The 16,878-nt window shown below is 47.0% G+C and overlaps 1 protein-coding gene across 1 annotated transcript in view; it reads left to right on the top strand.

Moving 5' to 3' along the window:
- The window catches only part of znrf1 (zinc and ring finger 1), a 428,257-nt gene that overhangs the window by 351,746 nt on the left and 59,633 nt on the right, over window positions 1-16,878 (top strand). The window contains exon 3 of the mRNA XM_072518441.1: window positions 7,427-7,532. Coding sequence (XP_072374542.1) covers window positions 7,427-7,532 — 106 coding nt within the window. The remainder of the gene's footprint in view (window positions 1-7,426; window positions 7,533-16,878) is intronic.

The raw sequence follows: 16,878 nt of genomic DNA, 5'->3' as shown, positions 1-16,878 counted from the left end.
GGTCTCCTTACCTGAGAAAGGACATATTGGCACTGGAGGGAGTGCAGAGGAGATTCATTAGGTTGATCCCAGAGTTGAGGGGATTAGATTATGACGAGAGGTTGAGTAGACTGGGACTGTACTCATTGGAGTTTAGAAGGATGCGGGGTGATCTTATTGAGACATATAAAATTATGAAGGGAATAGATAGGATAGATGCGGGCAGGTTGTTTCCACTGGTCGGGGAAAGCAGAACTGGGGGCATAGCCTCAAAATAAGGGGAGGGAGATTTAGGACGGAGTGTAGGAGGAACTTCTTCACCCAAAGGGTTGTGAATCTCTGGAATTTCTTGCCCAGTGAAGCAGTTGAGGCTCCTTCTTTAAACGTTTTTAAGAAAAAGATAGATGCCTTTCTAAAGAATAAAGGGATTTGGGGATATGGTGTACGGGCCGGAGAGTGGAGCTGAGTCCACAAAGATCAGCCATGATCTCATTGAATGGTGGAGCAGGCTCGAGGGGCCAGATGGCCTACTCCTGTCCCTAGTTCTTATGTTCTTATACCCGTAGTGATTCTCGCCCACATGATCCCCGGCCCAGAGGACTGGAGAATCACGCGATCCCAGAGAATGTGGTGCCCAGCCCGCTCAGTGGATGCAAATTGATCTTAATAACCCATTTGCATTGTCCCACTGGCACAGGGTGCGAACCTCAATCCCGACGCTAGTGGGGGCCGGAGCATCAGAAACTGATCGGCCCCGGCGCCAATTCCATTTTCTTCACAACACTGGATTCCGCTGGCGGCACTGGATTCTCCGCCGCATCTGTAACACCGCTGGCGGCACTGGATTCTCCGCCGCAAGGGTAACTCCGCTGGCGGCACTCGATTCTCCGCCGCATCGGTAACTCTGCTGGCGGCACTCGATTCTCCGTAGCAACGGTAACTCCGCTGGCGGCACTGGATTCTCCGTCGCAACAGTAACTCCGCTGGCGACACTGGATTCTCCGTCGCAACGGTAACTCCGCTGGCGGCACTTGGATTCTCCATCGCAACGGTAACTCCGCTGGCGGCACTAGATTCTCCATCGTAATGGTAACTCCGCTGGCAGCACTGGATTCTCCGCCGCATCGGTAACTCCGCTGGTGGCACTGGATTTTCCGCCGCATCGGTAACTCCGCTGGCGGCACTGGATTCTCCGCCGCATCGGTAACTCCACTTGCGGCACTGGATTCTCCGTCGCAATGGTAACTCCGCTGGCGGCACTGGATTCTCCGTCGCAACGGTAACTCCGCTGGTGGCACTGGATTTTCCGCCGCATCGGTAACTCCGCTGGCGGCACTGGATTCTCCGCCGCATCGGTAACTCCACTTGCGGCACTGGATTCTCCGTCGCAACGGTAACTCCGCTGCCAGCACTGGATTCTCCGCCGCATCGGTAACTCCGCTGGCGGCACTGGATTCTCCGACAGCATCGGTAACTCCACTGGCGGCACTGGATTCTCCGTCGCAACGGTAACTCCGCTGGCGGCACTGGATTCTCCGCCACATCGGTAACTCCGCTGGCGGCACTGGATTCTCCGTCGCATCGGTAACTCCGCTGGCGGCACTGGATTCTCCGCCACATCGGTAACTCCGCTGGCGGCACTGGATTCTTCACCGCATCGGTAACTCCGCTGGCGGCACTGGATTCTCCGACAGCATCGGTAACTCCACTGGCGGCACTGGATTCTCCGTCGCAACGGTAACTCCGCTGGCGGCACTGGATTCTCCGCCACATCGGTAACTCCGCTGGCGGCACTGGATTCTCCGTCGCATCGGTAACTCCGCTGGCGGCACTGGATTCTTCACCGCATCGGTAACTCCGCTGGCGGCACTGGATTCTCCGTCGCATCGGTAACTCCGCTGGCAGCACTGGATTCTTCACCGCATCGGTAACTCCGCTGGCGGCACTGGATTCTCCGCCGCATCGGTAACTCCGCTGGCTGCACTGGATTCTTCACCGCATCGGTAACTCCGCTGGCGGCACTGGATTCTCCGTCGCATCGGTAACTCCGCTGGCGGCACTGGATCCTTCACCGCATCGGTAACTCCGCTGGCGGCACTGGATTCTCCGCCACATCGGTAACTCCGCTGGCTGCACTGGATCCTTCACCGCATCGGTAACTCCGCTGGCGGCAGCGTGAGACGGAAATTTTTGACCTCTGCCTTCAATATAAGAATGCTACCTTCCAAAAAGAGAAAGTTCTAAAACCATTAACACGTCAAGTGTTCAAAATGAGCAACATTTCCATTATTTGACCAAATTTTGCAAGTGGGATTATATCGCCTGTTGTTTTTAGTATCTGCACACTGTTTCCATTCAGTGATACTATGTTAAACCTTGATTCAAAGCCAATGTCAAGTTGGCACTGTCTTCAGGTGACTAAACCCTGCCCAGTAATCTGCTTAGGCAAATGGCTCTGATAAGTGAGAAAAGCTAATTGTCGTGGTTTGGTTTGTTGAATTTTACTTCCAGTGTGCAAAACAGCATTGATTTTTTTTTTTTTAAGTCCTAGATATCTGTTTTCAAATTCTTGTTACTCCACCAGACACGATATCAAAGGCCAAGTTCCTCATCAATTCAGTGACATTATGATAAGCATGATGAACTACTTGTATCTGTCAGCGAAATTGTAGCCAAGATTGCTGTAAGGCAGTAATATTAAATCGAAACGTCAGGCATTTGAGGTCAATAAGCAAACTATCTTGTCAAGTTGTCGCTTATTTCCTAAAAATATATATATATAAGCTTTAACAGTTCCTGATTCAGCTTCTGCTGAATCAGTCTGCTTTTGTACTCTAGCTGGATAGGTAGTGCTTAGTGGTGAGACATTGGACCAAGGTCACAAATCAGGTGGAAATAAAGAATCCCATGGCACTCAAGGTGAACAGGGAAATTTTCTGATGTCCTGGATACGTTCATTAGAATAGAATAGGATCCCTACAGTGCAGAAGAAGGCCATTCAGCCCATCCAATCCACAAATAGTATCAACAAAAAACAGATTGCCTGGTTATTCATCTTATTCCTGTGTTTGGAGTGTGGAACCTTGTACACAAATTAGTTTCAGTTTGTCTATGTCACGGTGACTACATTTCAGGAGTAATCTATGTGAAGCAGTTTAGATGTCCCATCTAAGGTGGAGGGCACTGAATGTCTGCAAATATTCTTGTGTTTTTCCTTTTCCTGAAGTTTTTGATTTCGTGCTGTTGCAGTTCAACTTTCTCCGTACACTTTTGTCCTGTGCTGATTGCATACAGCTGGGGGAACAGTGACGTAGTGGTGATGTCATTGGAGTGGGAAACCATTTGGATTTCCCACTCCAAAGACTTGGGTCAAAATCCCACCATGGCAGCTGATAGAATTTAAATTTAATTAATTAAGTTGATTGATGTAACAAAATCGGAATTGAAAGCTTGTCTCCGTAATGCTGCCATGAAACTATTACCAATTGTTATTAAATGTCCTTTAGGGAAATAAATCTGCCCTCCTTGCCTGATCTGGCCTACATGTGATTCCACAGCAACTGCCCTCTGAAAAGGCAGAGCAAGTCTTTCGGTCGTACCACGTCGCTTCAAAAAAGTCCACATGGAATAAAACCCGGCATCGAGAGTCTATGGCAAATTGAGAAAGAGCCCAGTTGATCCTCCAAAGTCCTCCTTGCTAGCATCTGGGGGCTTTGCCAAAAATGGGAGAGCTGTCCCACATATTTGTCTCGCAAAAACCTGGCACAGTAAGGGTGGAGCAGTGGTTAGCACCGCTGCCTCATGGGTTCATTCCCGGCCCCAAGCCACTGTCCATGTGGAGTTTGCACATTCTTCCCGTGTCTGCATGGGTCACACCCCATAACCCAAAAAGGTGCGCAAGGTAGGTGGATTGGGCACATTAAATTGCCCCTTAATTGGGGAAAAAAATTGGATACTCTAAAAAAAAATTTTTTTTAAACCTGACACAGTCAGTAGGTCATAGTTCCCAACCAATATCCCAGACACCATCAGCATCATCCCTGGGTATTTCCTGTCCCATGCATGAGAGAGTTGTCCTGGGAATCCTCAACATGGACTCTGGACCTAATATAATTTCATGGCATCAGGTTAAACTTGGGAAGGAAACCTACTGATTATCACATACTGCCCTCCCTCAGCTGTTGAATGAACACACTTCCATGTTGAACGTCACTTGGAGGAGGAAGAAGCTAATGGTGGCAAGGGCACAGAATATACTCTGGATGGGGTCTTCATTGTCCTCCGTAGCACCACGACTGCCTGAGCTGGTTGAGTCCTTCAGTAGATATCTGCCAGACTGGGCCTGCAGCAGGTGGTTATGGGGGAAAAGGCAGGAGAATAGGGATGAGAAAAATATTAGCCATGACTCGATGGACCGAGTATCCTAATTCTGCTCATATGTCTTATGGTGAACTAACGAGAGAAACCCTCCTAGACCTTGTCCATCTACTTGTAGCAGATGCATCAGAGTGATCATCACACAATCCTTGTGAAGAAAACGTCCCATCTTCATATTAAGCATACCCTTCATCGTGTTGTGTGGTACTAGCAGTTTGTTAAATGGTGTTGATTCAGAATCTAGCAGCCCAAAACTTGGCACCATGAAGTGTGCCATCACCAGTATCAAAATTGTTTTTAACCACAATCAGTGACCTTGGCCTGGCATATGCCCCATCCTGCCATTACCATCAAGCCAAGGGATCAACCCTGGTTCAATGAAGAGTGCAAGAGGACATGCCAGGAGCAGCATCAGGCATACCGAAAAATGAGTTGTCAACCTGGTGAAGTTGCAATGTAAGAATGATGCCAGACAGCAGAAGCAGTATGTGATTAAACTAGATGATCCCACAACCAATGGATCAGACAAAAGCATTGTTGTCCTGCGGATTTACTTGTAAATGGCGATAATTAAACAACAGGAGGAAGAGGCTTCAGGAACATTTCCATCCCCAAAGTTGGTGGAGCCCAACAGGTCAGCAAAAGTCAGGGCTGAAGCATTTGCAACCAGCTTCAGCCCAAAGCACGAATGGATCTGCCTCCTCCTGTGGTCCCTATCTTAACAGATGCCAATCTTTAGCCAATTCAATTCATTCAAAGCAAACTCTTTGGACCCGGAGCAACATCCAGGCTATTGGGCCTGTACTGCAGAAGTAGCCATGCCCAAGCTGTTCCAGTGCAGCAATAACACTGACATCTACCCAATAGTGTCCTGTTCATTAAAACCCGGAGAAATCCAGTCAGGCCAATTATTGCCCAATCAAGACTCCTCTTGTTCATCAGCAAAGTAATGGTAGGTGTTATCAACAGTGCTGTCAAACAGGCACTTACACAGCTGCTCACTGATGCTTGGTTTGGGTTCCATCAGGTCCACTCTGCTCCTGATCTCTCAGATAGAAGAGCTGAACTCAAATGGGGAGGTGAGAATGGCTGCCCTTGGCATTTAGATAGCATTTGACTGTGTATGGCATCAAGGAGCCCTGGAAAAATTGAAGTCAATGGGAATCAGGAGGGGGAAACTCTCAAATGGTTGCAGTCATATCTTTTTAAAAATAAATTTAGAGTACTCAACTATTTTGTTTCCAATGCAGGGGCAATTTAGCGTGGCCAATCCACCTAGCCTTTACATTTTTGGGTTGTGGAGGTGAGACCCACGCAAACACTGGGAGAATGTGCAAACTCCACACGGACAGTGACCCAGAACCGGGATTGAATCTGGGTCCTCGATGCCGTGAGGCAGCAGTGCTAACCACTGCACCACCGTGAGACCTCCAGCTGCAGTTATGTCTAGCACAAAGAAGATAGTTGTGGTTGCTGGAAGCCAATCATCCTAGACCCAATCATCGTCAGGTGCTTCATCAAAGACCTTCCTCCCATCATAATGTCAGAAGTAGGGATGTTCACTGATAGCACAATGTTCAATACCATTTGTGACTCCTCAGATACTAAAGCAGACTGTGTCCGTATGCACTACGCCCTGGACAACATTCAGGCTTGGGTTGACAAATGGCAAGCGACATTTATGTCATGCAAGTGCCAGGCAATGACTGTCTCCAAAAAGAGATAATCTAACTATCGCCTCTCGACATTCAGTGGCATTACCATCACTGAATCTTCCAATATCAACACCCTGGAGGTTGCTGTTGACAAAAAACTGAACTGGACTAGCCATATAAATACTGTGGCTGCAATAGCAAGTCAGAGGCTGGCAATCCTGTGGAGAGTAACTTACTTCCTGACTCCTCAAAGCCTCTCCACCATCCACAAGACACAAGTCCAATTACCTGGATGAGTGCAACTCAAAAAAAATTCCAAGAAGCTTTTTGCCATTCAGGACAAAACAGCCCTCTTGTTTGGCACCCCATCTACCAACTTAAAGCATTCACTCCCTCTGCTACTGACGTACAGTGCCAGCAATATGTACCATCTACAAGATGCACTGCAGCAACTTTGACAGCAGCTTCCAAACCCGTGACCTCTACCACCTTGAAGGGTTAGGGCAGAGGATGCATGTGAACACCATCACCTGCAAGTTCCCCTCCAAGCCACATAGGTGGGGGTGGGGAGTGAATTGTTGCTCAAGATCTGGGATTCTAATCGACTGATTTTTATATTTATTTGCTGTGAAAATTATGAAATGCTCTGGATTAACAATTGTCCCCTGATTTTGGTATCGATTGCAAGGAATCACGTGGATGCTAAGGTGCTTGATTCTTGGATAAAGGTAGAAAATACCAGGCATGCCACAGTGTGAAGATGCTCAGATTACTTGGGTCTTTATCATCTGTTAATGGGTTAGCTGCAAGTAGATTAGTTAGTACCGAGGACAAAGCCCCTGTAACGTGACTCATGTCCAGGTCAGTCAAATAGGGTGAATCTCAAGGATGCTTTGAGGCCAGTTTTCTTCACTGGAAATGCTTATTTCTCATATCAGGAGAAGGTTGTTTCACTAATTTGGGATAGCATTGCACCTTAACCTAATCTTCCCTTCATTGGGCATTCATACATGTTTGCTTTGGAGCCATCGGGTAGCTAACTCTGTAGGACGAAGAATTAAATCTGCAAGATTTCCTTAGCTGTGTATTACAGCTGCTTACTGTAACCCATTGAGCGATTGGACACAACAATCTCATGTAATTAATCTGTTAGTTAAAAATGTTGTTTAAGGAAGCTGTTTGCCTTGACTCTTGAATGATTACAGCAGAGGAGGAGGCCTGTCATGCCTGTGACATCTCTGCAAAAACCGAGAATTAATTTTTCCAAATACAACCATTTGAGTTGCTATTGGATGTGTAAACCTCAGTGAAAATTAAAGGAGTTCTGCATGTGTGATCCATTCAGTGGGATATACAAACAAAGATGTACAAGTGAAATTTCTTTTAAATTTGTAAAACTAAATTTTGCTTTACAGATGATGTGCTGAGTAAAGATGCTGGAGAATGTGTAATCTGTTTGGAGGAACTTCTGCAAGGAGACACAATAGCTCGACTTCCTTGTCTTTGTATCTACCATAAAAGGTATGTAGATACTCAAAAGCAATACGCATTGGTTGGACTTTGAAAGGTTTCTCTCTTATCATTCTATTCTACACCGTTGCACTGCTAAATAATTGTATCTTGCTGGATGGATAAACTAGGATAAAAGATTTCATATGCTCTCACAATGAACATTCTTTTTGAAGATATTCAACAAAGGCAATTGATTCTTTTGTTTATAATTCCAAAGTTGAGCTTCAGTATTGAAATGAAATGAAAATCACTTATTGTCACAAGTAGGCTTCAAATGAAGTTACTGTGAAAAGCCCCTAGTCGCCACATTCCGGCGCCTGTTCGGGGAGGCTGGTACGGGAATTGAACCCGTGCTGCTGGCCTGTCTTGGTCTGCTTTAAAAGCCAGCTCTTTAGCCCTGTGCTAAACCAATATTGGGGGTTCTAATTCTTCTGAATCTCAGAATCCCAAACGAGGGCGAAAGGCAAATGTGTGGGAGAAATAAGTTCTGAATATTGATCACTGTTGAGGTGTGACGATTTTCCAAATAAATCCTATTAATTTTTATCTTCTTCAAACATGGAACACACAATTACCAGCCAAAAGACTTATTTTGGGGTCAGGACAGAATTTATTTTTTATGCCTTTAGCAGAATCTGTTTGTGATTACCTGGGCATAGGCTAGTTGATACAACAGAGCCATGATGAAGCTATGAATTTAATTATGATAAAGTTGTGTATCTGTGGAACTCATTGCTGCAGAAGGCTGTGGAGGCCAAGACACTGAGTGTCTTTGAGACATAGAACATAGAACATAGAAAATACAGCACAGAACAGGCCCTTCGGCCCACGATGTTGTGCCGAACCTTTGTCCTAGATTAATCATAGATTATCATTGAATTTACAGTGCAGAAGGAGGCCATTCGGCCCTTTGAGTCTGCACCGGCTCTTGGAAAGAGCACCATACCCAAACTCAACACCTCCACCCAACACCAAGGGCAATTTGGACATTAAGGGCAATTTATCATTGGCCAATTCACCTAACCCGCACATCTTTGGACTGTGGGAGGAAACCGGAGCACCCGGAGGAAACCCACGCAGACACGGGGAGGACGTGCAGACTCCGCACAGACAATGACCCAAGCCGGAATCGAACCTGGGACCATGGAGCTGTGAAGCAATTGCGCTATCCACAATGCTACCGTGCTGCCCTTAAGAACAAATAAATCTACACTATATCATTTTACCGTCATCCATGTACCTATCCAATAGCTGCTTGAAGGTCCCTAATGTTTCCGACTCGACTACTTCCACAGGCAGTGCATTCCATGCCCCCACTACTCTCTGGGTAAAGAACCTACCTCTGATATCCCTCCTATATCTTCCACCTTTCACCTTAAATTTATGTCCCCTTGTAATGGTGTGTTCCACCCGGGGAAAAAGTCTCTGACTGTCTACTCTATCTATTCCCCTGATCATCTTATAAACCTCTATCAAGTCGCCCCTCATCCTTCTCCGCTCTAATGAGAAAAGGCCTAGCACCCTCAACCTTTCCTCGTAAGACCTACTCTCCATTCCAGGCAACATCCTGGTAAATCTTCTTTGCACCTTTTCCAGAGCTTCCACATCCTTCCTAAAATGAGGCGACCAGAACTGTACACAGTACTCCAAATGTGGCCTTACCAAAGTTTTGTACAGCTGCATCCTCACCTCCCGGCTCTTAAATTCAATCCCTCTGTTAATGAACGCGAGCACACCATAGGCCTTCTTCACAGCTCTATCCACTTGAGTGGCAACTTTCAAAGATGTATGAACATAAACCCCAAGATCTCTCTGCTCCTCCACATTGCCAAGAACTCTACCGTTAACCCTATATTCCGCATTCATATTTGTCCTTCCAAAATGGACAACCTCACACTTTTCAGGGTTAAACTCCATCTGCCACTTCTCAGCCCAGCTCTGCATCCTATCTATGTCTCTTTGCAGCCGACAACAGCCCTCCTTACTATCCACAACTCCACCAATCTTCGTATCGTCTGCAAATTTACTGACCCACCCTTCAACTCCCTCATCCAAGTCATTAATGAAAATCACAAACAGCAGAGGACCCAGAACTGATCCCTGCAGTACGCCACTGGTAACTGGGATCCAGGCTGAATATTTGCCATCCACCACCACTCTCTGACTTCTATCGGTTAGCCAGTTCGTTATCCAACTGGCCAAATTTCCCACTATCCCATGCCTCCTTACTTTCTGCATAAGCCTACCATGGGGAACTTTATCAAATGCCTTACTAAAATCCATGTACACTACATCCACTGCTTTACCTTCATCCACATGCTTGGTCACCTCCTCAAAGAATTCAATAAGATTTGTAAGGCAAGACCTACCCCTCACAAATCCGTGCTGACTATCCCTAATCAAGCAGTGTCTTTCCAGATGCTCAGAAATCCTATCCTTCAGTACCCTTTCCATTACTTTGCCTACCACCGAAGTAAGACTAACTGGCCTGTAATTCCCAGGGTTATCCCTAGTTCCTTTTTTGAACAGGGGCACGACATTCGCCACTCTCCAATCCCCTGGTACCACCCCTGTTGACAGTGAGGACGAAAAGATCATTGCCAACGGCTCTGCAATTTCATCTCTTGCTTCCCATAGAATCCTTGGATATATCCCGTCAGGCCCGGGGGACTTGTCTATCCTCAAGTTTTTCAAAATGCCCAACACATCTTCCTTCCTGACAAGTATTTCCTCGAGCTTACCAATCTGTTTCACACTGTCTTCTCCAACAATATCGCCCCTCTCATTTGTAAATACAGAAGAAAAATACTCATTCAAGACCTCTCCTATCTCTTCAGACTCAATACACAATCTCCCGCTACTGTCCTTGATCGGACCTACCCTCGCTCTAGTCATTCTCATATTTCTCACATATGTGTAAAAGGCCTTGGGGTTTTCCTTGATTCTACCCGCCAAAGATTGTTCATGCCCTCTCTTAGCTCTCCTAATCCCTTTCTTCAGTTCCCTCCTGGCTATCTTGTATCCCTCCAATGCCCTGTCTGAACCTTGTTTCCTCAGCCTTACATAAGTCACCTTTTTCCTCTTAACAAGACATTCAACCTCTCTTGTCAACCATGGTTCCCTCACTCGACCATCTCTTCCCTGCCTGACAGGGACATACATATCAAGGACACGTAGCACCTGTTCCTTGAACAAGTTCCACATTTCACTTGTGTCCTTCCCTGCCAGCCTATGTTCCCAACTTATGCACTTCAATTCTTGTCTGACAACATCGTATTTACCCTTCCCCCAATTGTAAACCTATAGGTTCTTGATTAATAAGAGGATCAGGGGTATGGGGAGAAGGCAGGAGAATGGGGATGAGAAATATCAGCCATGATCGAATGGCGTAGCAGACTCAGTGGGCCAAATGGCCTAATTCTGCTCATGTATTTTATTGTCTTATGTTGAGAGGCTATTTCCCCTGGCTGTAGAATCTAGCATTAAGGGGCATAGTCTCAAGCTAGAAAGTCAGCCATTTGGTACTGGAGACATTTTTGCTGTCAGACGTTTGTGAATCTTTGGAATTCACCACCCCATAGGGCTATGGAATTGAAGACATTCTAGACTGAGATTGCTAGATTTCTGAGCACTGGGAGAATAAAGAAAAATAGGGATAGGGCATGAAAGTGGAGTTGAAGTAGTAAGTTCAGCGCATGATCTTATTGCAGGAATATCAGAGCAGGCTCAAGGGGCCATATCGCCTTCTGCTCCTATTTCTTTTGTGAAATATTAGGAGAGAAGAATTAAGGCAAGTAAACTGGCAGGTTGTGGAGCTAGCCATTGTTATCCAGTATAGCCTCCTTGTCTCTGGGTTGATTGTTTAAAAGAGCTATTTACTATGTGAGATCATGGGCATAACCGTGGATGGACTACAGTTCAACAAATTGGTACCAAGTGTCAATCGAAAGTTTGTTTTTATATAGAGGTCGAAGAACATAGATTCTCCCAAGATAGTCACCTTACGTGAATAAAACAGCGAAGTCCAACCTTAAAACATGCAATGAGTGAAATTGGACACAGAAAAGGCGATCAGAATGATGACGAGATGAATAAAACTTGGGGGTGAACCCTCATTATTCTGTGTATCTTTCTCAAAGGTATAGCATCTGGTGAAGTGATTAGGAGGAAACTAGGCATAAAACAAAAGAACATCTTAAAATAATTGGGCAATATAAATGGAGTCAGGCCTTTGCTCATTTCCTGCCCACTGGAATTTTGGATTTATCACCTCGTAACCTTGATCCAGTAACCAACGGTGAATGTAAGATGGTGCGGTCTAGTACGATGTACCGGCGAGGAAGTGGAATTGCTGAGGCGCAGGGATGTCTCATGAATTTGATTGAGTTTTGTGAAGGGGTGACCAAGAAGGTAGATGAGGGCAGTGCAGTTGACGTTGTCTACGTGGACTTCAGCAAGGCCTTTGACAGGGTACCTCATGGTAGGTTGTTGCATAAGATTTAATCTCACGGGATCCAGGGATAGCCAATTGGATACAAAATTGGCTTGACGGCAGAAGACAAAGGGTGATTGTAGAGGGTTGTTTTTCAAACTGGAGGCCTGTGACCAGAGGTGTGCCTCAGGGATGAGTGCTGTTATTTATATCAATGATTTGGATAAGAATTTAGAAGGTTAGTAAGTTTGCAGGTGACCCCACATTTTGTGGCATAGTGGACAGTGAAAAAGGTTATCTAGGATTGCAGTGGGATCTTGATCAATTGGGCCAGTGTGCCGATGAATGGCAGATGGAGCTTAATTTAGATAAATGTGAGGTGATGCATTTTGGTCGATCGAATCGGGGCAGGACTTACTCAGTGCATGGTAGGGAGTTGGGGTGAGTTATAGAACAAAGAGATCTAGGAGTACAGATTCATAGCACGGATGATAGCACGGTGGTTAGCACTGTTGTTTCATAGTGCCAGGATCCCAGGTTCAATTCCCGGCTTGGGTCACTGTCATAGAACATAAAGTGCAGAAGGAGGCCATTCGGCCCATTGAGTCTGCACCGACCCACTTAAGCCCTCACTTCCACCCTATCCCTGTAACCCAATAACCCCATCTAACCTTTTTGGTCACTAAGGGCAATTTATCATGGCCAATCCACCTAACCTGCACTTCTTTGGACTATGGGAGGAAACCGGAGCACCCAGAGGAAACCCATGCAGACACGGGGAGAACGTGCAGACTCCGCACAGACAGTGACCCAGCGGGGAATCGAACCTGGGACCCTAGCGCTGTGAAGCCACAGTGCTATCCACTTGTGCTACCATGTCTGTGCGGAGTCTGCACGTTCTCCCTGTGTCTGCTTGGGTTTCCGCCGGGTGCTCCGATTTCCTCCCACAAGTCCCGAAAGACGTGCTATTAGGTGAATTGGACATTCTGAATTCTCCCTCCGCGTACCCGAACAGGCGCCGGAATGTGGCGACTAGGGGATTTTCACAGTAACTTCATTGCAGTGTTAATGTAAGCCTACTTGTGACAATAAAGATTATCATTATTATTGTAAGTGGAGTCACAGGTGGACAGGATAGTGAAGAAGGCATTCGGTACGCTTGCTTTCATTGGTCAGAACATTGAATACCAGAATTGGGACATCTTGTTGAAGTTGTAAAATACATTAGTAAGGCCACACCTGGAATACTGTGTACGGTTCTGGTCACCCTATTATAGAAAGGATATTATTCAATTAGGATTCCTCTGGGACTTGATGGTTTAAATTTTAAGGAAAGGCTGGATAGACTGGGACTTTTTTTCCCAAAAGCGTTAGGAGGCTTAGGGGTGATCTTATAGAGGTCTGTAAAATAATGAGAGGCATAGATAAGGTAGATAGTTAACATATTTTCCCAGAGGAAATGGAGTATAAACCTAGACGGCATAGGTTTAAGGTGAGGGGGATGAGATACAAAAGGGTCCAGAGGGGCAATTCTTTCACACAAGACGGTGGTGAGTGTCTGGAATGAGCTGCCAGAGAGAGTAGTAGAGACGGGTACAATTTTGTCTTTTAAAAAGCATTTAGACAGTTATATGGGAAAGACTTTACAGAGGGATATGGGCCAAATGCAGGCAATTGGGACTAGCTGAGTGGTTTAAAAACTGGGCAGCAAGTTCTGCCGAAGGACCTGGTTTCATGCTGTAAATCTAAGACAGACTAAGACAGCACAGTACTATTGGTAGTCCCTGGGGCCACAGCATTCCTCCCTGATGATGTTTGGCAAGTCGTTGTTTCAGAGTTCTGCTCATTCGTTCCACTTGTCCTGACGATTATGGATGATGAGGACAATGTTAGTCCCAGGAATGTTTAGTAATCTACAGACTTCTTGGCAGACAGCATCTGTAAAGTGGGTTCCTTGGTCGGAGTCAATGCTGGTCGGGACTTCCCATCGGTGAATGTGGTCCTTGCACAGGACCTTGGCCGTCTGATTGACTGTGGCCCTTCTAGTTGGAACAGCTTCCACCCACCTTGAGAACCTGTCGACCACCACGAGAACATCGATGTATCTGTGAGATGGAGGAAGAGAGATATAGTCGAACTGCAAATGCTGGAATGGTTCGGCAGGGGACCTCCGTTGGGGCATTACCATGACAGGTCCAGGATTATTGTCTGGCAAACCACACAGCGGTCTGCTACCAACTGGGCATGTTTCTTGAATTCCCGACCCCACCAGCTTTTCTGGAAACATGCCATCATTTGTTGCTGGAGCAAATGTCCCGATGAATGGATTTGTTGGGCTAAATAGAGCATCAGTGCTTGTGGCGCAACTGGCTTGTCGGTACCTCTGTCTCCAGGTGCCTTCATCGTTTAGCTTAATTCCTGCTTCAATCCATATCCACATTTCCTCTCGAGCAGTTGCCTTGCATTGTCTGTCGGTCTCAAGTCAGACTAATTGCTCCCAGTCGGCATGTTTGAGTTGATTCCTCTGGAGAAGCGCATTGTGAGGCTGCTACTTTGACTGCCTTGTCGGCTGAGGCATTTCCTTGTGCTTCTGTGGTATTTTCCTTTGTATGGGCCTTACACTTCAAAATGGACACTTCACGCGGTAGTTATATGGCCTCTAGAAAGTCTCATACCTCCTTCCCATTTCGTATAGGTGTACCGGCGGCAGTGAGAAATCCGCTTCTCCGCCATAACTGGCCAAAGTCGTTAGCAACTCCAAAGCTGTATCTTGAGTCTGTGTAGATGTTAGCCGCCTGTCCTCTACCAGGGCCCATATCTCAAGCCTGTTGGGCTGACGTCTCTTGAGTGTAGGCTTGTGACCACCCATCCTGATTTTCGGATGCCATTGTCAACAAAGGAGGAGCCATCTGTAAACAGGATCAGGTCCAAGTTGTGCAATGGTTCCTCAGCCGCGAATCTCGATTTTTTCCATTTCGTTCAAGGTCTCCACACAGTCTGCAGGGTAGGATGATTGGCCATGCTCAATTGCCCCTTAATTGGAAAAAAAATGAATTGGATAGTCTAAATTTATATTTTTAACAAACATCTCCACACAGTCATGCCCCTCTCCTCCCCTCTCATGCTCCTCGGGAAGCGGGAGCATAGATGATGGTTCACTGGGCTAGCTCAGACAATGTGGAGATTGGGGGCTTCCAAAATCGCTGTCCATCTGGCCGCAGTCACCTGGGATACTCTGCTCATAGACAGCAGAATGTGTACGGTGTAGGGAAACCACAAATTCAGTATTAGAAAAGGCAGCCATTGGTCAAAGAAACAACATTCCACAAGTTAAATTATAATTAATCAAATTTGGAATTCCTTATATGCCCGCAACGTATCCGGGCATTGATCAATTTCACGTTCCTGAAGTCTCTTTGAGGCAGATACACTGTCAGAATTGAACTTTGCTTACTCCTGATTAATGTCACATTTGAAACTGTACCAAACTGTTCAACTCCTTGGGCGGGATTTTCCCCTACCCGGCGGGGGGGGGTTCCGGCGTAATGGTGTGGCGGGAACCACTCCGGCTTCGGGCCGCCCCAAAGGTGCGGAAGTCTCCGCACCTTTAGGGGCCAAGCCCTCACCTTGAGGGGCTAGGCCCGCGCCGGAGTGGTTTCCGCTCCGCCGGCTGGCGGGATAGGCCTTTGGCACCACGCCAGCCGGCGCCGAAAGGTCTTCGCGGGTGACGCATGCGCGGGAGCGTCAGCGGCTCCTGACGTCATCCCCGCGCATGCGCAGGGGAGAGGGTCTCTTCCGCCTCCGCCATAGTGAAGACCATGGCGAAGGCAGAAGAAAAAGAGTGCCCCCACGGCACAGGCCCTCCCGCGGATCGGTGGGCCCCGATCGCGGGCCAGGCCACCGTGGGGGCACCTCCCGGGGCCAGATCGCCCCGCGCCCCCCCCAGGACGCCAGAGCCCACCCGCGCCGCCTTGTCCCGCCGTTCAAAAGATGGTTAATCCACGCCGGTGGGAGACGGTTGACAGCGGTGGGACTTCGGCCCATCGCGGGCCGGAGAATCGCCGGGGGTGGGCCCGCCGACCGGCACGGCGCGATTCCCGCCCCGCCGAATCTCTGGAGGCGGAGAATTCGGGACATGGCGGGGGCGGGATTCACGCCAGCCCCCGGCGGTTCTCCGACCCGGTGGGGGGTCGGAGAATCGCGCCCCTTGTAACTAAACTTTAGCCATTTTCACTTGACCTCTTCTGAAATCTGGATGAAGTTTTGATTAGTTGGTAAAGTCGTGGGTGAGAATAAACTACAAATGTACCCAAATCTTGCAGTCTGTCTCGTATTTGTGAGATCAAGATCCTCTCCTAAATAGCACCCAGTAGATATGAAGAATATGAGTCTTGAGTTTCAAAACATGTTTGACATGTCAAGTTCCAGCAAAGAAAAATGTTTTCAAGATTACTCGCTTGGTTTCAAAAGAGTACCAATTTACTTGGTAGTTTAAACTGTTTTTGGCAAAAATTTGGCTCCATAGTGCTCCTGGTGTGGGTATTATAGAAGCCTGAAACTTAAAAAATTTCAATGGCAATGCTTCTTCCCACTTGCAGCATGTTCTGACTTTCAGGGTATTACTGCAAGCAAGCTATGCTTGTGCTAAAAACACGAAGAATGAGTGAATGGTGGCATAAAATAGCTGAGTCCTCTACAGCAAAACTTGTCAGCGACCTCGCCCTCTGGAGAGCTGACACATGTGCTATTCTTTCACCTTGGCCATGCGGCCAACTAATGCCTCATTACTCACCACGTGCTCTTCCCGATTCTATATTGTTCTCTAAACTATGTGCAATGTCAGTAACTGAGCTGATGGTTGTGAGTGTCCGATCAGCTGATACTGCATCTTCATCACTCTTCATAGTGAGGCTGCACTGTTTG

The sequence above is a fragment of the Scyliorhinus torazame genome, chromosome 10 (assembly GCF_047496885.1).
Source record: "Scyliorhinus torazame isolate Kashiwa2021f chromosome 10, sScyTor2.1, whole genome shotgun sequence".
NCBI classification, from domain to species: Eukaryota; Metazoa; Chordata; class Chondrichthyes; order Carcharhiniformes; family Scyliorhinidae; genus Scyliorhinus; species Scyliorhinus torazame.
This window is presented reverse-complemented; position numbering and strand designations above follow the sequence as displayed.